This window comes from Desmodus rotundus, chromosome 4 (genome assembly GCF_022682495.2).
Source record: "Desmodus rotundus isolate HL8 chromosome 4, HLdesRot8A.1, whole genome shotgun sequence".
In the NCBI taxonomy this organism is placed as follows: Eukaryota; Metazoa; Chordata; class Mammalia; order Chiroptera; family Phyllostomidae; genus Desmodus; species Desmodus rotundus.
In genome coordinates this window covers 148,161,214-148,186,244 of record NC_071390.1, presented here as the reverse complement: position 1 = coordinate 148,186,244, position 25,031 = coordinate 148,161,214, and the positions used below count along the sequence as shown (strand labels likewise).

Sequence of the window (25,031 nt, the reverse complement as noted above, 5' to 3'; positions counted from 1 at the left end):
GATTATCTTCTTTTTCTTAGATAAGTCCCATTAACATTTCATATAATAAGGACTTGATGATGATAAACTCCTTTTACTTGACTTTATCTGGGAAGCACTTTATCTGCCCTTCCATTCTAAATGATAGCTTTGCTGGATACAGTAATCTTGGATGCAGGTCCTTGCCTTTCATGACTTGGAATACTCCTTGCCAGTCCCTTCTTGCCTGTAAGGTTTCTCCAGAGACATCAGCTGATAGTCTTATGGGAAGTCCTTTGTAGGTAACTGTCTCCCTTTCTCTTGCTGTTTCTAAGATTCTTCCCATATCTTTAATCTTGCATAACTTAATTATGATGTGCCTTGGTGTGTTCCTCCTTGGGTCCAATTTCTTTGGGACTCTGAGCTTCCTGGACTTCCCGAAAGTCTATTTCCTTCCCCAGATTAGGGAGTTTTCCTTCATTATTTGTTCGAATAAGTTTTCAATTTCTTGCTCTTCCTCTTCTTTTCTGGTACCCCTGTGATTTGGATGTTGCAATGTTTAAGGTTGTCCCAGAGGTTCCTCAGCCTCTCCTCATCTTTTTGAATTCTTGTTTCTTCATTCTGTTCTGATTGGATGTTATTTCTTCCTTTTGTTCCAAATTGTTGATTTGAGACCCGGTTTCCTTCCCTTCACTCTTGGTTCCCTGTATATTGTGCTTTATTTCACTTTGGGTAGCCTTCATTTTTTCCTTCATTTTGTGACCAAGCTCAGTCAATTCTGTGAGCATACTGATTACCAGTGTTTTGAACTCTGCATCTGATAGGTTGTCTATCTCCTTGTCCCTTAGCTCTTTTTCTGGGGTTTTGATCTGTTCTTTCATTTGGGCCATGTTCTTTGTCTTGGGGCACCTGCTATGTTGTAAGAGGCAGAGTCTTAGGTATTCATCAGGGCAGGGCAACCCTCTTTGCTGTGTTGTTGCACTGTCTGTGGGGGAGGGGTCAGAGAGGGAACAATGCCGCTCACTCACTCCGCTCTAGCCCCACTTTCCAAGGAACTCCCCTGTGATACTAGGAGTTTTTCCCACCTTTGCAACCCCCACAGTATTTACAGCTAGAGGTTTTGAGTCTTTAGTTTCCTGGTGAGCCGGCCCCTCCTCGCCTGTGTCGTCCACTGTCTTGCCCCGAGTCCTCTCCGCCTGCCTAGATGCCCATCTCCCTGGCTGCCCAACTCCCTGTCTCCACCCCTCCTTCAGTCTAGATGAATGTTTCTTTAACTCCTTGGTTGTCAGAGTGCCATGCAGATTGCTATTCTGGCACTTCTGGTTATTTATTGTTTTTAAATTGGTTGTTAGCCTTCTTTTAGTTGTGTGAGGAAGCAAAGCATTTCTACCTATGCCTCCATCTTGGCCAGAACCTCTCAACCTGGAATTTTATACTCAGAAAAATTATTAAGCAAAATTCTGTTAATTGAGAGATAGAGAAATAGAGGTATATCTTCATCATTCAAAGTAGGAATGATTAGAAACGGCCTAAAACTGAACAATCAAGAAATAAGATTATAAGCATTTCATCAACAGATAGGGAGATATAAATACCAGAAGAATCACCTCTAAGAATTGAATGTTCTTGTCTCAGAGGAAGATAAGACGAACAAGCTCTGGGGGTGTGATGTACAGCATGGTGACTGTAGTCAATAATACTGTGTCGTATTCTTGAAATTTGCTAATAGAGTAAACCTGAAGTATTCTCTACACACACACACACACAGTAACTGCGTGAAGTGGTGGACATGTTACTTAAGTTGATTGTGGTAATCATTTTACAAAGTATACATACATTTGTCAAGTCATCACTTTGTACACTTTAAATATGTATACTTTCGTCAGTTCCATTTCAAGAAACCTAACATTTCTTTAAATTAAAAGAGGGAAATATTTTTCTAGCTGCATAATAGAGAATAGATTGGAAAGATGTAACAATGTAGGTAGGAAGACAATTTAGGAGGTTCTTGTAGTACCAGCAAGCCCAGACCTAATGGTAGGGTACAACAGAGGTGAGAGCTTTGAAAAATACTTTAGAGGCAGGAACTGCATTTAGTTTGTATCTAATCAGGTGGAGATATATAGTAAGCAGAGAGCATTGTGCCCTGGAACCTGGGAACTAGAAATAGTTAGAGCCCCAGGAGCTGGAAGAAATTTTACAGAAAACCTATAAAGTGGAAAGAAATGAGAGTGTAAGCCTAGCACATCCTTATTTTTTTGGATTCTTTTCTCTTTTTGCTGTTCTGATTGAGTGTTTTTTGCTTCCTTATGTTCCAAATCACTGATTTGATTCTCGGCTTCATCAAATCTACTGTACATTGTTAATTCCCTGTACATTGTTCTTTATTTCAGTTTGTATATCCTTCATTTATGACCTATCCTTTTTTATGCTTTTGAGGTCCTCACTAAGTTCATTGAGCATCCTTATAACCAGTGTTTTGAACTCTGTGTCTAGTAGGTTGCTTGTCTCCATTTTGTTTAATTCTTTTTCTGAAGTTTTGTTATGTTCTTTCATTTGGGACATGTTTCTATGTCTTCTTACTTTGGCAGCCTCCCTGTGTTTGTTTCTATGTATTAGGTAGAGCAGGTGTGTCTCCCAGGCTTAGTAGAGTGGCCTTATGTACTAAGTGTCCTGTAGCCCCATGGCATAGCCTCCCTGGTCACCCAACTGGGCATCCCAGGTGTACCTCCTATGTGGTCTGTGTCCACCCTCCTATTCTAGTTGAGCCGTGATTGCTGTTGGCACATCTATGGGAGCAGTTTACGCCAGGCCAATGGCTGCGAGGACTGGCTGTGACCACTATGGAGGATCTGCTCTGCAGGGGCTGAGCCCATGGAACAGGACTTGCTTCAGCGGAGCTTTGCCGCCCACTCAGTGCACGCCTTGAGTGTGCCACTCGTGGGGATATTTGGGTGGTGCTTCAGTGTGGTCTGAACTTGTCCAACAGGTGTGCTGGCTCTGGGACATCCCAGGAGGTGCAGGCCAAGGTGGGCCACTATCTGTGCCCTGCCTGGGGCCACCAGACATGGACTACAAAGTGATCTGCAAGTGGCTGCTACCTGTGCTGAGCTTGAAAGTGTCCAGGAGAGGTCAAGTCACGAACCAGAGGTAGCTGCTTCTAATGCTGGGCCTGGGACCACTTAGCAAGAGGAATGGTGCATGCTGAGGCCCAATGCTGCTTTTTGGGGGAGTTTGTTAACCTCTCAGTGATTTTAGGAAAGTTCAAACATGAGCCAAAACAGGCCATTTGTATGGAAGTGACTTGGGTGGGCCTGAGAGTTGGGTGGAATGGGGTCTCAACAAATCACCAGGGCCAGGGAACTGTGTTAATCAGGTTGATGGAAACTCAGATGGTGCCTGCCTGCTTGCAGTGTGGTGGGAGGGTTTAGCGAAGGAACAATGGCCTCTGCCAGCAGTTTGGTCTGGGAGAAAGTTGCCCTGATGCCAGAGAACTCAGTTCCCCCCTCATATGTCTGGTGCCTTTCGAGCTGCCACCCCAACACTAAAGCCCTGGGTGAGTAAGTCTATGCATGAGTCCTTTAAGAAGTATGTTTGGGACTCCAGGAGCCCTCTGTCTCACTCAGCCACAAATCCCACTGGTTTTCATATCCAGAGGCTGTGGGGACTTCTCTTCCCATAGCCTCTGGAGCCCTGGGCTAATGGGTCTGGTAGGACTGGGACCCCTTACTTCTCCTGGGGGCGGACCTCTGCAGCTGAGATATCCCTCTCAATTTTTAACCAGCACACATTGGTGTGGGACTAGTCCCTCCTATCACTCTCGGTGTGGCTTCCTCTGTATTTCTTAGTTATAGGACATCTGTTCAGCTAGACTTCGGGAGGTTTTCAATGGTGGTTGTTGTGTAGCTTAGTCGTGGAAGGATACAAGTACCACATTTACCTACTCTGCCATCTTGACCGGAATCTCTCTTTAGGGAAACTGAGACAGCAAAAAGATTAAATGACTTGTCCAAGGTCACACAGTAAGAAGTTTCCATTGAAAAGGTACATCTCCACACTCAGTTCACTGATGCTTCCACTACTTTTAAACTCATTGCATACTTGAAATTGCACTGGAGAGTGACCCTGAAAATTAAGGGTCAGGCTTGTCTTTTAGGGGCTTTGGTTTGGGGAACAATAAGTAGCATTTGGCCATACCACCTTAATAGTAAGTCTGAAAAATTAAGGGAAATAGGACTATTCCTGAAGCTTCCCCACCTCTACACTGAAAAGAGGTTGCCTTGGAGAGTCTTAAACAAACTAGGCCCCCAGATGAATCTGCAAAGCACTTACTGTCACTGCTAACATTCAGAAATCTTTGACTTTAAAGAGATACTTTTTTATTGAATTCATTAGCAGTATGCAACCATTTAGGGAAGGAAGGTTGTCAAATATTAATACATTATATTAATGCAAATATTAATGTAAGCAGTTAGAACTTTTTAAGTGGATCAAAATTTATTCTGTAGATTATATTTCAGATTTTCTAAATCTTTAGTACCAATTTGAAAATTTATTATTTCTTTCTTAAATAGGACAGATTGAGATAGGAATAAAAATTTACTGCAATTTAGTAATTGATGGAAACTACTCTTAGTCAGAATTTATGTCCTACAAGCTTTTATTTATAGCTTTATTTAAGCTTTTATTTTAACAAAACTGAGCCTAAGTAATCTGAGTCCTCTTATTTATGTAAAGATATTGAGAAACATGAATTCTAGCATTTCTTAAAAAAGTAGTTTTTTTAAATCAATGAAATAATTGTTTGGCCACTTTGGAAAACAGGCAATTGCTTATAAAGGTAAATATATACTTATATACCACCCACCAGTTCCATTGCTAGGTTTTCACCAAAGAGGTATGACTTTTGTCTACCCAAAGACTTGGACGTAAATATTTATAGCAGTTTCATTCATAATAGCCCAAATCTAGCAATAACTTAAATGCCATCGGTGGGTGAGTGGATAAACAGTTGTGTTTTAGTCATAGGACGGAATACTGTTACCAAACAGCAGGTGAGGTCCTGCTGCCTCCGCCACCCTTCAGGGCAAAATTCCAGAAGCAGAGGTTTGATGAAAAGGAAAGGAGTCCTTATTCAAAAGCTACACAATTTTGGAATAACAACTTTCCACATGCGTTAGTCACTTAAGCCTATCAACTAAAACTAAAATCTTTAACTCTTGAGCTCCAGCTTTAATCACTTAAGTGTATTAATTAAGACTAAAATCTTTTAAATCTTGAATTCCCCTATCATTCCCCCTGTTAGTTTTTAATTATCTTATTTCAATAAGGGTAGTTTACAAACTAAAACAACTTAAAACACAAAAGCTACGCAATTTTGGAAGAATGACAGGCTTCTGCCTCAGAGCCCATCCCCTGTAGAACACCGAAAGGAAAATAACCCTGCCACCCTTTGCCAGGCCAGACCAGTCCTAGGCTGCACCCAGATTTCCTTCTCCCATTTAAAATACCATCCTTTGGGGAATGCAGGCAGCTGTGTAGCATGACCAACCAGGCATTCTCATTCTCAAGGAAGAGAAAGAGAGCGAGTCTCTCTCTGCCTTCCTTCTGTTTTAAATCTTCTGGCCCATAATTCCATGCACTCTGGAGGCATTCAACTTCTCAGCCAATCTCATCCAAGACTATTTACCATTGCCTTGGGCAGTCTCCTGGTACAGCCCTTCTCTACTCCTCCCTGATCTTATCTCTCTGTATCAGTACCATTCAACAAGATACGTGGACAAGATTGATCTACTGATACACGCGATAAAGAACACACACTGTTTGATATGAAATGATATTGTATTCTAGAACAAGCAAAACTAACTTATCAGGATGGAAAGCGTCAGTGATTGCCTGGGGCCAGGGATGAGGGGTGAGGATTGACAGTAAAAGAAGACTAGGCAACTTTTTGAAATAATAAGGAAACTTTCTGAGGTGATGTTACTGTTCCGAATTTTCTCTGAAATATATCCAGAGTTGTTTTAACCAGTTATGGTAAGGTTACAGATAGAGAAACAGCTGCCTTTGAAAGAAGAATATGTAACTTAAGTTCCCAAGAGGAGGGGGTGTGCCATAAATTCAGGGCCAGATGGGAAAGTTCCTGGGTTGGTCTTGGGAAAGCATGGCCTGGAGGTTTTATTGTGGTTTCCCTGGGAAGAGCTAGGTAGAGCAAGACAAACAGGTTAAGATTGGATAGTTTGGATGATTGCAATGTCCTCAGGCATAGGATGGTCCTAGTTCAGTACTTAGCCCTGCGGTAATGATCTAAGCGGGGGGAAGTATTGACTTGCTGTGTGAGAGTTAAAGGAGATGGTTGGGGACTAGACTTTGGATTTGATGGCTTGCATCTGAAAGAGGAGTTAGTGTTTGCTGTCTGTAGGTTAATTAGCCCTGGAAGGGGCACTCTTTCCAGCCAGCCAGGCCCCTAGTGTGTCACAATATCATAAAATATAGAGAAAAGAATATGATAACTACACAGTATATACTTTTATGTATCTGTTGTATGAAAATTACATTTCAATATAGTTGATTTGAAAAGTTAAAAAATTAGTGAAATATAATGAGCACATGAAGTTACATAAAACAAGCTAGGAAAATTCATCCTCAAATACATTAAAATCTTTAAAATAATACCTAAATGTATAAAAGGACAAGAGCAGCATTAAATACTTCATGACTGTGAGTTCGTTCAAGCAGTTCCTTTTGTCTTTTCTGTGCTGTGACCATTTTCATTTCCTTAATACAAAAAAAGAAAGGGGGATTTTTCAGTTCTTTGATGTCTGGGGTTCTTTTGCTGTTTTCTTAAGGCTGAAAAATAAAAGTTTTTGTCAACTTCTTCAACTTTTTTAGTGACAGAGAACAATATTGCATATAGTATAATGTGAAATCAGTGCCCCAAGTCTTTCCTTATACCTAGTTGAAATTTGCCTTTTTGTAACTTGTCTCCCTCACTGGTCTTAGGGATTTTAATTGCCCACCAGCGTTGCACAGGATTCCTCTAATCCTTCTTCCAAGGGTAACTTCTCTTCAAATATTTGAAGATGACAATCATTTCCCCTTAAATTACTTTATTTGAATTCCAAGAAAGGAATCAAGTTCATTCCTTTCCTAACTTCTCTAAATCACTTCTCCCTATTACTTTGTTTCCATTCTTTGTTTCACTAATTTTTCTTCAATTCTAATATCCAGCCCAAAAGCATCTTACCTGTATTTTCATTGATTTGATCCATACTTGTGTGTGTTCACGTGTGTGTGAGGGAGAAAAAAGGAGGAAGGATGGGAAGTGGGGGAAATCTGCACACAGGAGAGCATGAACATATATGTGGATTTAGGGGTCAGACACACCTGGGGAATTAATTCTAGCTCATTCTCTGTGACTTTGAGCAGATTACTCAATTTCTTTGAGCCTCAGTTTCTTGACCTGAAAGATGATAATAATGCTGGTTTTCATGTGAGGATAAGAGGTGCATATGAATTACCTAATAGGTCTAGCACATGGTAAGCACGCAGTGCGGAAGAGCTACAGTGTAGAATTCACCAACTCCGCTACCAGCCTAAAATGTAAAACCTGCGGGGCAATCACCGTGCAAGGCCTTAACATCAAGAGCCACAGTGTCGCAGTAGAATCAAAACTAGAGGAAGGCCCACGAGAAGAGCAGCTTCCCAGTCAGTGGTAGGTTAGTAGCATTATTTTAGTACTGGTATGTAAAGAAGAACCTGTTATAAATTCCAATGGTAACTCACCCAAAGACTCTACATTTATATTACAAGTTCTCCTGGGCAAATGTACTAGATCACAACATTTTTTTAATGACATTGTGTCCATCAGGTGATGTATGACATGTACAAAGGGGGACCCCCCAAAACACTGGAATTATCTCCTGGAGAGTGGTCCCCTTGTAGTGCGGGCTTCCCCCACGGGGTAGGTGAGTGTTCTAGGGACCCATCTCTATCAGTGTACCAGATGGGGTTGTTGGGAGAGGCCGTGTTCAGCTTCTGTGAATTTTTTTTGAAGTCTCTTTCAACACGTCTGCCCATTTCATGATGGGTGATTTACAAGCTTCCCCGTCCACACCACGCTGTGGTAAGCAGATTTTGACCAAAAACAGCATGACCCCCATGCCCCACCCTCCCTATTCACCCATTCTCTCCCTGAGCGACTTTTCTCTTTGTTTCCCCAGATGAAAAAAGTCCTCAAAGGGAAACATTTTGCACATGTGGAAGAGGTGAAACAAAAAAAACAGCAGAAGTATTAAAAGGCGTCAAAATTAACAAGTTCAAAAACTGTTTTGAGCAGTGGAAAAAAATATCTTGATAGGTGTATTATATCAAATGGAGAATACTTTGAAGGTGACTGAAGTTTAAATGTGTGAGAATAAATACACAGTTTTTTATTAATAAATTTCAGGGTTTTGGGGGCCCCCCTCATATGTTCTAGGGAATCATTCCCAGAAATAATAATCTAGAGTAATGTCCATAGTGCAGCTCCATGTGTGGTGCCCACATGCACACAAGCACCGGCATTTAAACACATACTCACACCATGGGTTAACGTTAACAAGCGTGTTGATCAAGGAGTGGAGGATTTTCATGTGTTCTGTAAGATTCTTTGTCTAAATTTAACTTTAGGAACATTGACTAGGCAGCACAACAAAGACAAGGCGATGTCTGCTTTAGGTGTCCTCAAGTAGGAATAAATGGAAGACTTCCATGTCCACTACCGTTAGGCTCTCACTTCTCAAGGAACCATCCAACTCTCATTTTTTAATTAATTCTGTTTAAATGGGACATATCAACTAACGTTAAAAATAATCATACATAATCATTTGTACGATTTATAAAGCATATTGGATTAAATCTTGCTAGAATTGGTAGCTTTCATCACTTGAATTCTTTTATTTTTGTTTCTTTCTGATCCAATAGACATATTCTTCTCTTTGGGATCAGTAGGAAAGAATTGACTGGATCATATGATAGGTGTATCTCAACTTTTGAAGAAAACACCAAACTATATTTCAAATTGTATCATTTTGCATTACCACCACTGTGCATAAGACTTCCACTGCCTCTACATCCCTGTCTACACTTGGTATCGTCTTTTTTATTCAGTTTTAGCCATACTAATGGGTACACAACAATATCTCTTTGTGGTTTTAATTTACATTTCTTTAATAACTAATGATGTTAAGCATCTCTTGATGCCATTATATGAAAACCATATCTTTTTTGTTGAAGTATCTCTTCAAATTTTTTGCCCATTTTTAAAATTGGATTGTTTGTTTTCTTACTGAGTTTTCAGAGTATTCTGGGTATAATTTACTTATTATATTTACTGTGTGCAATTATTTCCTCCCACTCTGTGGCTTGTCTTTTCATTCTCTTAAGTGTCTTTTGAAGAACAGGAGTTTTTAATTTTGGAGTCCAAATTATTAGTTATTTTATGGATTATGCTTTAGATGTCCTAAGATATTTTTGCCTGATGTAAGGCCATAAAGTTTCCTTATAGAAATTTTATAGTTTTAAATGTTACATTTAGGTAACAATCTCTCTTTCTCCTCGTACCTGCCTCCCTGTCCTCCTTTCTGCGTTTCTCTGGAAATCTTCACTAGGGTTTCCCTTCCTGCGGCGCAGTCATGGGTTGGTTCATCTCATTTGTTTCCTGGGTCTTAGAGCCCATTCTTTTGTGACCTGATGCCCAGTGTTTAAATATTGTTTCATGTCTTTTGTGTATGTCTTGGTTGTTTCAGGAAGTTGGGAAAATATGGTCTCTCTTACTCAGTCTTGGCTGGAAGTAGAAGTCATACCTTTTAATTTTGTCTAATTTTCTATTGCACATTTAAAATTTTAAGTAGCAAAATTCATTAGTTTCTACCTTAATGGCTTCTGTCTTTGGAGTCATGCTTAGAAACACTTCTATGAAGGCTTATAAAAATATTTACCTATGTTTTTTCAAGTATTTTGTTTTATTTTTATATTCAAATAATTTCTTAATATGGAGCACAGTATTAGAGGCAATTGAAAAATAGCTAAAATGGAGGGGGAAACGTCTATATTTTCATCACTAAACACAATGCCAATATGCATATTAACATATTTCCTGTCGTGAGTTTTTCTACACCGTTGTGTTCTATGCAGGTGCAGCCCTAGAGTGTGTGCCCTTCACCGTGTTCATCCGGTGCATTATGCCCTCAGCATTTCCATGCTGCTGCATAATCTTCACAATCGCATTTTAAAGACTGAGTTATATTTCACCAAATGATTATATTGCAGTTATGCTACTTTTACCTGTATTGTTAAACATGGTAGTTATTTCTTCTTAAAACAGACAATATGAAACCGTTTTCAGGCAGTACATTTCCAGGGAAACCTTAACCCTGCCTCCTTGCACATGTCCGTGTCCCTGTGAGGCCAAAGAAGCAGATACAGTCCTTCTCTCCATTTGGCATTGCTTCCCTCTGCAGGCCCACACCAAGACATTAAAAAAAAAAACAAAAACAAACCCTGCCTGTATGAAAATGAGAGTGAAATAAAAACATCAGTTCCTTAATAGTTCAGTGCCGCAGTGTCCAACCTTTGGCGTCCCTGGGCCACACTGGGAGGAGAGTTGTCTTGGGCCACACATTGAATACACAAACACTAATGAAAACTGATGAGGAAAAAAAGAGTTTTAAGTACATTTACGATTTTGTGTTAGGCCACATTCATAGCCATCCTGGGCCACATGCAGCCCATGGGCCATGGGTTGGACACCCCTGGGTCCATTCCTTATTACTCATACAGTTATAAGTAGAAAGACTTTTTAAAAAGCTTATAATTTATATTTTCCTATGTATTAACTTGGCATTTCAATGATTTTCTAATTATTATTTGTGCTTGGTTATTTTTAGGGAAGTTACTGCTCAAGTCGAACACATCACAATACAGAATTCTTCATCAGTACCACCAAAAGATCCAGGTAAGGTAAGCCCTTCTGAGGAAGATGATGTGGGCATTGTAAATGGTATGTGCTGTATAAATGTGTATGAACTGGTACATTTGGTGTCACTGTCCTAACCACAGGGGACTCATTTCCTAGAACTAAGAAAAAGTTCTAATGTACATGAAAGTTTATTTCCTTCGGTTAATTACTTGAGTTTACATGGGCTCCTGGGTTTAAGGACATTTCTTCTTTACTGAGTTTCCTTGAGAGCAAGGCCATCTCATTCCACACAGAACTCCCGAGCTCAGTCTGTACCCGGCATACAGGTGTCAAATGAAATTACGGAGTGTGGGCTGAAACGGAACGGCATGTACTTTAGGAAGAGAATATATGCATCCACGTAAGTCACACACGTGCACCACGCACAGACACGCACACACGTAGGTAGAGGGCGTGAGAGGATATTCGCTTACACATTTCTTCGACCTGTTTCTTCCCACACTCAATTAAAAAGAAACATAAGAAAAACTATTTCCCCTCCATATGATTTTTAAAAAGAAAGTCATGATTTAACAGGAGCTCCTGAACCTTTCAGAAAAGCAGAAGGTGGAGATACAGTCCTTTCTGAATAAAGAATAATAAACTTTTGCCACAGTAAAGGGAGCACTCTTAACTTTTAGGGAGGAATTCAAGTCTTTCCCCTGCCCCTATATATCATCTTTCACACAGAAAAACAGTCTTTGTTGATGCACAATTTGGCCTCCTTAGTGGAATGTGTACCTTTTAGCGAATGGAATGAATTTGCTATAAAGAACCCTTACCTGGTGATAATACTCTTCAATCTCTTTACCAAGGAAAAAGGGTAATATAACTATTAAGAATGTGGAGTCTGGGTTTAAAACCCAGTTCTGCCACGAAATTGCATAACCTTAGGTACATCACTTGACCTAAGCTTTCTTATCTGTAAATCTATAAAATGAAGGTAAGTCCTGCCCCACAGGTTATATGGAGATTAAAGGAGTAAATATATGTGAATTACTCAGCATATTGCTAATTGCATAGTAGGCACTTATAAGATGACGGTGGCTATTGTTCTTAATGGTTGTGGCTAATACCTGGGCTCACCCCTTGTGTGGAGGCTAATGTAATGAGCTGGACATGGTTGTCTCCCGCTTGGAATGCCTGCTGCTCTTAGGAGGCCAAGCATGACCCAAGGAGACCCATGGGAAGTAAACGTAGAGCAGACCCGCAGCTTGGTTCTTATCCAGACATTTGGCCAAAGGGAGCGTAAGAGTTTCTGAGATTCCTACAAGATCCAGCCTCAAACACTAGGGCAAGAAAGAAGATGGGAATGAGAGGGAGGCCAGTAAACCCATCTAGAAATAAAAAGTGTGGATTTCCTATGAGTATTTTCTGGTGTTCGTGCATAGCTTTGGAAGGTTTCTGCAGTGCTGGGTTTGGGAGTTTGGTTCCTAGCTGACCTCACCTTCTTCATCTGAGCAAGTAAGGAGAGGTGACTGCTTAGAGGGAAGAGCATTGGAACAAATGTCAGGAATCCTGGGCTCCTGTCCCAGATCTGCCTCCAGCTGTCTGTGGCAACTCAGACAAGTTATTTGGCCCCTAAGCCTCAGTTTCCCTATTAGTAAAGCCAATATTACTAGACATTCTTTAAGCTGTGAAAGGTTGTGATTCTGTGTGAGTAACTAAACAATGAGCTACTTGGTTTCTGGCTAATACAGGGAAGTAAAGAAAACATGTCACCACTCCCCCCTCCGGCCTGCTTTGCTTCTCTTCAAGGTCGTTCTGTTCTGTTTTCTTGTCTCCCTCTCTGAGCCGTTGCAGGTGCTCAGTTACCTCCATTGGCTTGGCGAGAGTATGAGTCACCTTCAAGCCCAGCTAGGGTTTTGTTAGCTCTAGTGAAGTCTTCATCACTCGCTTCTGGGACAAAGGCTGCTCAAGCCCCAACTCCAGAATTTGACAGAGAAAGAGATATAACAGCTAAAACAGCTGAATTAGTCAGGTGCCTTCAGTGGTATCATTATTCTACCTACAACTTTATATCCTTTGTTTCATTTAATCTTAACAATAAGGTGGATATAATCTGTGTTTTGAAGGTTCAGGTACTTTTACCAAGATCGCCAACTGTTAAGTGAGCTAAGATTTGAACCTGGATCAATCAAAATCCAAAACTCAGTATTTGTCCCCAGGGTCACACTGTAAATTTACAGGGGATATTTATAATCTACTTGTAGATCATTTCTCTTTTTTTCCTCTGGTCAAACATATTGTGCTTAATTACATATATGAGTATTTAAAACTCTTTCAAACCAAATAAGGCAGAAATTAGAATTTACATCATGATAAATTACATCAGGGAGGGAAAATAGTATATAGTGCATGTGAAGCCTAGGAATCACCCAGTTATTCATTAATTTACTCATTTGCCTGTCAAATGCTTTTGCTGTAGCCTGGATTCTATTAATATTTTTAACAAAGAAAAATACCAGATTTTTAAATTATGACTTTGTTTATATTTCTGCCATTGAATATAATCATTTATGCAGTGTGAGAAGTTTGCTGGGTACATGCCATTTCTGAATTGGACGTATATGTATAAATTATGGTACTTTTCGACTTCAGACCGGTAAACATGCACACATACCGTACACAGTGATGTACGGAATTCAGGTAGGACATGACCAGCGGAATTGCGGGGCTTAAGAAAATCTTGTGCATCACATACTGTCTCCTAATAAAGTATCATATTGTGGAAGCAGATCCAGTGATCACCAAGACAGTACTTAACCAGGAGCTGTGTCCGGTGCTCTGGGGGACCCAGCGACACATCAGACAGAGCCTGTGCTTCTTCGAAGCGGACTTCTGTCAGAACAGGAGACACGTGTGTGCTGAACTAGAGTAAAGCATGGCAAACGCTGTACTAGGAGTGAGTGTGACGAACTGTGAGAACCTGGGTGGAGGGACAGCTGATTAAGCCAGAATGTTGAGGCTGGTCAGGGAACAGCGTAGCGGAGAGAAGATGACATTTGCTCAGGACAGTGACGACACATGCATAGAATTCAAGCAAGTGGAATTTAGGAGCCAAGGGTTGTGTGTCTGAAGTAGGAAAAAACTAGAGGAAACTAGTTAGAAATTCTAGTGCCCTTTATTTAAATGTTTTTTTAATTTCCTTTTTTTAAAATTTTTATTGTTATTCAATTACAGTTGTCTGCCTTTTCTCCCCATCCCTCCACCCCACCCCAGCTGAACCCACCTCCCTCCCCCACCACCACCCTCCCCCTTGATTTTGTCCATGTGTCCTTTATAGTAGTTCCTGTAATCCCCTCTCCCCACTGTCCCCTCCTCACTCCCCCCTGGCTATTGTTAGATTGTTCTTAACTTCAATGACTCTGGTTATATTTTGTTTCCTTTTTTCTTCTATTGATTATGTTCCAGTTAAAGGTGAGATCATATGGTATTTGTCCCTTACCATCTGGCTTATTTCACTTAGATGGATGGAACTGGAGAGCATTATGCTGTTTTTTTAATTTTGAATAAAGATGTTTAACAGTATAGTGTCACTCTGACGATAAGCTGTGCTGTGTTAAAGCTTTCCATATAGTTTGGCATCATCACTGTTCACGTCTGTGGGGAGGTATTCCAGACAGACCCTTCAGAAGGTCATTAGACTTGCTTTGCTACGGTTTTCTATCTTCTCATGCACTCAGGATTTGGGGACAAGATTTATGGTTTTCCCAAAATTTCCCTTTTTTTATCTCACATTTTGAAATAAGAAGCCGATAGAAATATAAGGGTGAGTATCTTGTGTGGAAATAGCAAACTGTAACAAGCGGTACACCATGTTTTTGAGGGGAAAGGGTATGATACAATGTGATAAGGCCACTGCAGTTGTTAGACTTCCACTTTAAATGTGCTGAAGAAAAAGACAAAACCACCATGGTGATTGAAAATGCAAATGAATTTATTTATTTGATAGATAAGGAAACAGACAAGTGCTTCTCTGACAGGAACAATTTATGTTTTTTATGTGCCAGAAAGAAGTTCACTGTGACTCTGCCAATTAGGGGTTGAAGTTTGCACTTTGGAGGAAGCAGGATGAATTTTCGTCCCCACACAGCTGGTTAGAACAGGTCCTGCTGTTCGTTGGTCAGGAAAGAGTCTTTGTATCAGTCCAGGGAGGCTCCTTGTTACTGCAGTCGCTCAACTTCCTAGTCATGTGACTCCCAGTCATTCCCAGTCATTCCCAGCTCCGCCATTCGGTCTTGCCGTTTCCTGGGTGGGTCTGCAGCAGGTAGCAAGATCTCATACAGGCCTGCTGACACTCCTCAGCTCTGTTGTAACATTTGTGTTGTTTAAACATAGTTTTCAAATTGTGAGCGCAATTTCTATTCAATGTCAGTAAAAGTAAATGGGGGTCAGAAGACAGCAGATGCTTTGAGGCAAGACACAGTGTTCTTCATGCCCTGCGGAGGAACCCAGCACTTAGCTCATTATGCACTCACTGTCCAGCTCCTACTCTCTCTCAAAGCCTGCACGCTATCCAGCCGTGAAGCCATAGCCGTTACTGTCTGTCCTGTGAGTTCAGATTTGGATTTGTTTAAAAAAACCTGATTTCCTGATTCAATAAAATACTTTCCAAATAAGTATGGCAGACCCTAAAAATATATTCCTATGTCTTATAGACATGAAAATATATGTCTTACATACATAAGCATTTTGGTATTAGTGAAGGTAGCCTGCGGGCCTCAAGTAAGGAAAATTTGGAGTAGCTAGTTAATTGATTTCTTTTTAAGTTTAGAAAAATGACCTTAGTTATTTTATTATTTTTTTTAATTTTTAACACTCACTCAAGGATGTTTATTGATTTTAGAGAGGGAGGACAGGGTGGGGGTGGGATAAGAGAAAGGCATTAGTCGGTTGCCTCCTATATATGCCCCGACCAGGGATCGAACCCACAACTTTTGTTTCACAAGATGATGCTCCAACCAACTGACCCCTGCCCTGGCCAGGGCAACCTTACTTATTTTAGACTCTTAGTATCATTGGGGTTCTTTATAAACTTCTTCATCAATTTTCTGTCTTTGGCAGGCTTTAAATCACCTTGGCATGGGGTGGGTTATCAAATACATGTTAAATTTTGATGACAATGCTTTAAACCCTCAAACAATTTTTTAAATCATATTACTTAAATGATATGAAAATATTTTAGTCTTTATTTTTTTAGTGAAACACCAACCTGGAGTCCTCAGGTCTATGTGTTTATTTAAGAAACATTTATTGTCTTTGGAGAGGCAAGGAGCAAAGAACTAAGGGGGAAAAAAGAAAGTGAAACTAAGCTCTACTCTCTTATAGCTCAGTCCCAGCTAAGAAAAGTGGGCCGCCTATCTAAGCAGAGTTTACATTTTATGAGGATTTAACCTAAACATGGTTTATTATCATGTTATCTAACTACAGCTCACTTTTTTGAGCTTGGTATTAAAGCTGTTTCTTAAGCTCCCTCCCTATTTTTTCTTCTCCCCTCCCCCTTCTCGCCCCCACCTCCCTCATTCCGGTGAAAGAATGCTAAGAGCTGGACAGTTGAGCTCCGGTCATTCTTTCCCCCTTGTTTTGAGGCTCTGTGATCTTGGCTAAATCAGGAAAGCCTCAGTCCCTTCTTCTTTAAAATGGGGATAATAATTCTCACCCTGAAGCAGGCAAATGAGATAAGTAAGATACACTCAGCTCTCCTCATTTGCAGCAGTTTGCGGAAACACTGAATTAGTGAATTTTGAACCATTGCTCCTAACGGAAATACAGGGTTAGGTGCCTGTGAGCCTCTGCTCACAGCACAACATGCTCATCAGCTGTCAATACAGAACCTAGTTTTATGTGTGTTTCAGTTTAAAGACACCTCATGTAATTTATATTGTTCATTCCTTTACACTGAACTCACAGACACAGCATTTAACTCACGAGTGACAAGGCTTATCTAGCGTGTATTTTCGTCATAAGGCGCATTACTTAGTCTTCGTATGCTCAGGACGCTGGACAGCATGGCGCACCATTCTTGAGGGCTACTTTAAACGGTGCAGTCACAAAAAGGGAAAATATGAAAAATACGGCACTAAATGTACCACAAAAAGGACACTTGTTTATGAGAGCTGAAACGAGGCAGAGCCCCATCGGCCCTGCTGAGAACACGCACCTCAGGGGACTCAAACTTTTTGCTTGTACACGTCCACAGCCCACCACAAATATGCCGCGAGTATGGATTCGGGATTGAAAATAAATTTAGGCAAGGAGGTGAATTTGCAAATACATAATCTGTGAATGAATAACGAGGATCGATTGTGTGTAAAAGCACCTTGTAAATGCTTTTAAAGAGCAGAATAAATTGCAGCATAGTATGGGGACTAAAAGTTAGTTTGGGTAACATTTTTTAATCCTCACCCGAAGACATTTTTTTCATTCCTTTTGGCGAGAGAGGAAAGGAGAGAGAGAAACATCAGTGTGAGAGAGAAAGAGTGCTTGTCAGCCTCCCGTACGTGCCCAGACTGGGGATCATGCATGCCAGGACCAGGGGTCAACCCACAACTTGGATATGTACCCTGACCAGGAATCAAACCCTTAACCTTTGGGTTATGGGATGATGCCCCAACCAACTGAGCCATTTAACACAGACAGAATAACTATATGCAAAGATGATTTTATCCATGTCAAGTTAATAAAGTAATAAGTATGTTATTTGAAAGTGACCACAAGTTCTTCACTCAGTAAAGCTACAAAGACAACTCTTACTGCAGATTCTGGCTCTTCAGCCCTCACATTTAATGCACAGTAGCAAGGAGAACCACTGTCATTTGATGTTTTACGTTTAGTGGTTAACATGGCTTTGTGACCTCATTACTGGGGGGAAAACATTCCCCGTGTATTACCAAAATATTATGTTTCCAAATATGTGACATTCATATGGAAACGTTTTGATCTTAACTAGTGGTGTAAATGCTGTTCTTGGATTTTTGGTGCCATTTTATGTTGCAGACCAAGTACAAATTGACATTTTTCAAGCTGGTTTTGGTTAACTCCTTAATGTTGGAAATTGGAACTTTCCAATGCAATAACCTCTGCAGAATACCACTATGGATTATTAGCATGTTATGCTGCTGACAGAGGCACAAATGGAAAACATGCACGTACCTGTAGACATTTCCTCGCAAAATGAAAATGACCTGGGTGGCCTAAAAGACCTTATACTGGAAGTTATTTTCCTATTTTGAGATAAAATACTAGAGGTTGGAATATTCTTACTAGTAAATTCAGATTATGAGTGTTTTTGTCCTGAGAAACAGCCACATTTCCACTGCTTCAAAAGCAGGCTACTAGTCAGGTGATCTACTTGGGCATGTATCAATGTCACTGCGGCCATTTGGCAACAGTCTCTCAGAAACTCCAATTAACCATGTAAATATATTTCATAGCTTCACATCTCACTTTGTCAGACCCCTGCTGCCTTTATATCATTAACGTAAATGCAGGTGCAAATAGCAGTTATGTACTTTGATAGAAAGCAGTTGGAGACATTGCACTGTGGGACACAACACTTTCCGAGTGTGTGCATCTGTTCCAATAATGTATCCAGCCCCAGTGACATGAGCACAGGATGGAAACATCTGCCCCTGAGACAGTTGCCATATAGCAGATGCTTACATCTTTATTTAGGCAGATGGCTGGTGTGATGAGTTGAGCAGGAATAAAAGCAAAGAAGTTTGACAGAGGTATTTAGAATGTTATGCAAGCCAAAAATATAGATTAGGCATTTTATGTTTGTAAAAGTCTAATACTCCTAGGAATAGAAATTAGAATAGAAATAGAATCTAGTGATGCCTTTTATAGAGTAAGTATATTATTGTCTGTAAATTAATTGGCACCAAAATCCTAAAACATTTACAGAAGTTCTAACATTTAACTTACACTAGCAACAGCAAGTAATGATTATTTGGTTTTGATAAAATAATTTTAAATGATTTTGAATGCATGTTAATAATAGTTCTCTAAAAAACAGTGCTCTATCAAAAAAAGGAAAACGATTATAGTGTACGAGGTCTGTTCAGAAGGTATCCAGCTTTGTAGTATGAAAAATAGAGACATTTATTGAAGAAGACACAAGATATAAGAAACATTGGACACAGGACAATGATTCCTCAGTCCCCCTCAAAGTAAGCACCTTGGGACCTCACACAGATCTCCCAATCGCCATCAGCCACCCTGTCACATTTTCCTGAATCTCGTAAACCATCTGAAATAAAGGTGATTTTAGTTTTGGGAAAAGCCAGAAGTTGCAAGGGGCCAAATCTGGGCTGTAGGGGGGCTGAGTCACCAGGGTGATATGATGTTTCACCAAAAAACTCTACACGAGACTTGATGCATTAGAGGGCACGTTGCCATGAGAAAGCCGCCAATCACCAGTTGCCCACAGCTGTGTCCTTCTGAATCACCTGAATAGTTTCTGTGCAGGAATGTTCAGGCTTAACACAAAATGTGATGCAGACTAGTTGCTCTACTCGCTCAGTCATTTTGAATGTGACGTCCACACAGTGCACCTGCACACTCAACAGTGTCTACCGCCCCCACTGACTAGTACGGTGAAGTCATCATGTCCACTCCTGCGCATTCCAGTGCACTCTCCTTGGCTGCCAGGTTGCATTGATGTCGTACAAACTGTCCTCATTATGTTACCAATGGCTGGGCTTTTTCTGGACAGACCTTGTTGTACACTACCAGGAGAATCTTGTGATGATATTTCTTAAAATTGAGGGGAAAATACAAATGTCCGTCCGTAGCGTAAATATAGTTTATGACATATTTCATGAATAGAAATTCAAATTAAGTAAAATATCTGAAGCATTACATATTTATAAGATTTTTTTCAAGCATTTTATTGTAAAATCTGTATTCTAACTTGTCTCACTAGTGATATTTTCATTATAACTGGCATTTTTATTAGGAAACATTATCTTTAGGCACTTTATTTTCAAAACTCTGTCATGTGGATCTGCCACATTATAATTTCTTTACCCCAAGAAATGTTAGTTCATTTTGTTCATTAGATTCCACATATGAGTGAGATCTTATGTACTTGTCTCTCTCTGACTGGCTTATTTCACTTAGCGTAATGCTCTCCAGCTCCATCCATGCTGTTGCAAGGGTAGGATTTCCTTCTTTTTTACAGCCATGTGGTATTCAGTTGTGTAAATGTACCACAGCTTTTTATCCACTCTCCTGATGGATACTTAGGCTGCTTCCAAATCTTCGCCATGGCAAATAATACAGCAATATACATAGGGTTTATTGCTAAACCAGCGGTATTATTGCAGAAAGAACATAGGGTGCATGTGTTCCTTCAAATTAGTGCTTCAGGTTTCCTCAGATAAATTCCCAGCAGTCTAGTCACTAGGTCATAAGGGCAGATCCATTTTTATTTTTTGAGCTATCTCCATACTGTTTTCCACAGTGGCTGCACCAGTCTGCATTCCCACCAACAGTGCACGAGGGTTCCCCTTTCTCCACATCCTCGCCAGTATTTGTTGTTTGTTGATTTATTGATGATAGCCATTCTGACAGGTGATATCTCATTGTGTTAATAATTTACATTTCTCTGATGATTAGTAACATTGAGCATCTTTTCATATGGGTTTTGGCCATCTGTATGTCCTCTTTGGAGAAGAGTCTATTCAGGTTCTTTTCCATTTTTTAATTGGATCATTTGGGGTTTTGGTGTTGTTTTATAAGTTCTTTATAAGTTTTGGATATTAGCCCCTTATCAGATGTATCATTGGCAAATATGTTCTCCCATTCAGTGGGTTGTCTTTTCATTTTGTTGATAGTTTCCTTTGGTGTACAAAAACCTTTTTGTTTGATATAGACCCATTTGTTTATTTTTTTGTTTTGTTTCCCTTGCTGATATGATGTATCAGAAAATATATTGCTACAAAAAATGTCTGAGATTTTACTGCCTGTATTTTCTTCTAGGATGTTTATGGTTTTAAGTCTAAAATTTTAAAGTCTTTAATCCATTTTGAGTTTATTCTTCTGTATGGTGTATGAAGGTGGTCTAGTTTCACTTTTTTGCACATATCTGTCCAATTTTCCAAACACCATTTATTGAATAGACTCTCTTTACCCCATTGTATGTTTTTGCCTACTTTGCCAAATATTATTTTATTATAAAGGCATGGATTTATTTCTGGATTCTCTATTCAGTTCCATTGATCTGTGTGTCTGCTTTTATGCCTGTACCATGCTGTTTTGATTACTATAGCTTTAGAGTATAGTTTAGGATTAGTTAGTGTGATTCCTTCCACTTTATTCTTCTTTCTCAAGAGGGCTGTGACCATTCAGGTTCTTTTATGGTTCTATATAAATTTTGGGGATATTTGTTCTAGTTCTGTGAAATATGCCATTGGTATCTTGATAGGAACTGCATCGACTCTATAGATTGCTGTCAGTGGTATGGACATTTTGATAATGTTAATTCTTCCTATCCATGAACACAGTATGTGCTTCCACTTATTTATATCTTCTTCAGTTTCTTTCTTCGGTGTCTATAATTTTCCAAGTACAGGTCTTTTACATCTTTGGTTAAATTTATTCCTAGGTATTTTATTTTTTGATGGAATTGTAGATGGGACTGTTTCTTAGTTTCTCTTTCTGATTGTTCATTATTGGTGTATAAAAATGCAACTAATTTCTGGATATTTATTTTGTTTCCTGCTACTTTACTGAATTCATTTATTAGATTTGATACTTCTTTGGTGGAATCTTTAGGGTTCTCTATATACAGTATCATGTCACCTGAAAATAATGACAGTTTTACTTCTTTTTTTCCAAATTGGATGATTTTTATTTCGTCTTGTCTGATGCTGTGGCGAGGACTTCCAGTACTGTGCTGAATAAGAGTGATGAAAGCAGACATCCCTGATCTTAAGGGAAATGCTTTTAGCAACTTTGCATTGAGTGTGGTGTAGGCTGTGGTTTGTCATATATGGCCTTTATTACATTAAGGTATGTTCCCTCTCTTCCCACTTTGCCAAGAGTTTTTATTGTAAATTGGTGGTAGATTTTACCAAATGCTTTTTCTGCATTATTGCTATCATCGTGTGGTTTTTATCCTTCATTTTGTTTATGTGGTGTATCTTGTTTATTGATCTGCAGATACTGTACCAACCTTGCATTCCTGGAAAAAATCCCACTCGATCATGATGTATGATCTTTTTAATGTTATGCCGTATTCGGTTTGCTAATATTATGTTGAGGATTTTAGCATTTACATTCATCAGGGATATTCACTTAAAATTTTCTGTCTTTGTAGTTTGCTTATCTGGTTTTGGATTTAGGATAATGCTGGCCTCATCAAATGAACTTGGAAGTCTTCCCTCCTCTTGAATTTTTGGGAATAGTTTGAGAAGGATAGGTGTTAGTTTTTCTCTGAATGTTGGTAAAATTCACCTGTGAAGCCTGTTTCAGCACTCAGAACTTTAAAAAGGCGCATCAGGATCAGGGTTTATGAAATGCTGTACCGCCTTTTTGTTGCTCCACTGAGAGAGCGTGTGGGAGAGAATGTGAACAGTTTGCTGTCCCTGCCTCAGTTCATGCTAAGGCACCATAGCAGTGTTACCCAGCTCTCCCTTTTGCCCGCCAGTGCGACACTGCAAAGGCCAACATAGTGGAAAAGGAAGTGACACCTCAGTATTGGTGTGAGAAGGGATTGCTGGGACCCTGCACAGGGTTTGCAAACCACCCTTTGAGAAACACCGATCCCGTGTAATCCTCTCTCTTTAAAGGGAGAAACTAAAGCCAAAAAGGATATTGTCTTGCTCGGACTCCTGCATAGTAGATGGAAGAACCAAGGCCACCTCTGTTCTCTTTCTTATAAGTAAAGCAATTTGTCTTGTTTTCCCCGAGGAGCCCTTCTAAAAACGGAAAATTGCCCAGATCCAAACCATAGACCACAGCACTAATGTTTTATCAAATTTACTGAACAGGCACATGAGGAATTTAGAATTTCTTTCTGCATTTTTAGACTTTTTCATTCACGCCCAATGTTCTTCAGTGACCTCAGTTTTAAAGGCAGGTAGTATCGATTTAGAAAATATCTAGGAAATGTATATTATTTCTAAAATTGTAAAAGACTTAGTAATGATTTTTTTCATTTTTCTCATAAAAACTGTCGGTACTTAAAAGTATCGTTAAATTTATTGTTAACTGTTGCTTTGAAAAAGCCACCGGGATCTCTGTGAAAAAGAAGCCACCCGCAGAAGCAGCCTGGTGTGACACCTTGGGCACTGGGAAGGGAGTCACTCTGTAAATGTCGTTACCTTCCTCTCTGGCAACTGTGCTGTACATCCCTGTTAGAAAAACCAGCTCGCTGTCCCTCCTAACAGTTATACTGTGATTGGAAAAGGTTAGTCAATACAATCTCTATTTTATCAACATGGATATGGTTATGTGGCACATACCACCCTGTGGAGGAGACTCGCATAAACAGATAAACTGCAGAACACCTTAGAAAGGTCAGTGTGTTGAAATGGACCTGGATTCAAATCCAACTGTCACTTACCAGCTCTGTGCCCTTGCAAAAAAACTTTCAGTTTCTGCATCTGTGGACTGAAAACATTAATATCAAGAGCTGGTGGAGGATTAAGTGAGGTAATAAATTAAGCACCCAGTCTGACTCCTGACAGAAGGACATTTGAATGTTTCGTACCAGAACTCTAGGGCTTAGGGGGTTTAGGAAAGAACAGAAGTTGGTGCGTGGAGACGGGAAACATACCCACCACCTGCGGTAAGGTACTTTGCTCTTGAAGAAAAGAAAGGGGGTAGGGCAGTAGCTTGAAGAGGAAACAGAGTCCAGTTTTGTTTTTTATTTGTGTGGGTGTGTGTTCAGCAACAACAAGGGAAAAAGCAAGACAGCACTGCTGAAGGTTAATAGTTCACTGGTTCAGTAACTGACATCCTGTGGGACTGCCATGTAGCAGGCACTGCTCTAGGGACGGAGGTCCTGGCGGAGAACAAACAAGCCCTTGCGTTCTTGGAGCTGACATTCTAGTGGGAGGAAGGCCGGTTAATATAATCTCGTTACAAAGGGAAGTGCTGTGAAGGACGAAGCAGAGAAAGAAACAAGTGATGGCAAGGGGCAGAGCCACTGCCTTGGGATAGGATGGTCAGGGAGGGCCTCCCTAACCGGTCGGGCTCTCCACTGGAGTGGGGTCCCCAAGGCAGCACGAGGGGCCTGGAGGGAAGCATGGGGTGCAGAACAGGGTTGGAAATGCTCCATTTTCTTATTCTGAGATGAACATTTTTTCCACATTTTAATGTTTCAAGACTTGAGGTGGATGCATTGTATGTTTAAGAGTGCGCTTCTCCTTTCTCTCCCTGCACCCCTGAAAGGGTAAATTAATTTGTGTTGTGTAATTGAAGAAGAGGGTTTAGAAGCAGAAAGAAGGGATGGTGAATGAATTCCTATTGGATGACCTGTCTTTTCTCCATGAGGTCTTAGACCCCTCAGGCTGCTATACCAAAGCACCATGGACTGACTCACAAACAACAAAAATCTACTTCTCACAGGCTTGGAGGCTGAGAGCCCAAGAGCAGGGTGCCACCATGGTGGGGTTCTGGTGAGAGCCCTCTTCTGGGTTGCAGACTGCCATCTTCTCCTTCTGTCCTCACGTGGCAGGAAGAGGGTGGGAGAGCTCGCTGGGGTCCCTTTTATGAGGGCACTGATCCCATTCATGAGGCTCCATTCTCATGACCTTCCAAAGGCTCCTTCTCCTGATGCCACCACACTGGGTGGTTAGGGTTCAACCTGTGAATTTGAGGGGAACACAGGCATTCAGTCCATTGCAAGGTTAGTGCCCAAAATCATTAGCAAGAGAGAAGAGGGCCATGGGGGAAAGGTGGAGGAGGGAGAGCCCTGGGCTAGCCCCTGAGAGACCTGACGGGAGTCTGCAGAGATAAGAAACAGATGATGGAATAGGTCTGCAGCTGGAGACTGGAAACCTTAAATTTGCATTGTTATCCAGTGTTCACGGTGGTTGGATTTCTCCCGCACTGGGTAGCC

At 40.4% G+C, this 25,031-nt stretch overlaps 1 protein-coding gene across 10 annotated transcripts in view; it reads left to right on the top strand.

Moving 5' to 3' along the window:
• The window catches only part of ZNF438 (zinc finger protein 438), a 170,361-nt gene that overhangs the window by 129,268 nt on the left and 16,062 nt on the right, over window positions 1-25,031 (top strand). For 8 of the 10 annotated variants that reach the window (XM_053923017.2, XM_053923024.2, XM_053923023.2 and 5 more), the window contains one exon: window positions 10,887-10,954. In XM_053923017.2, coding sequence (XP_053778992.1) covers window positions 10,887-10,954 — 68 coding nt within the window. Of the gene's footprint in view, window positions 1-10,886; window positions 10,960-25,031 lie in introns of all 10 variants that reach the window. The other 2 variants (XM_053923025.2, XM_053923019.2) reach the window with 1 other exon arrangement.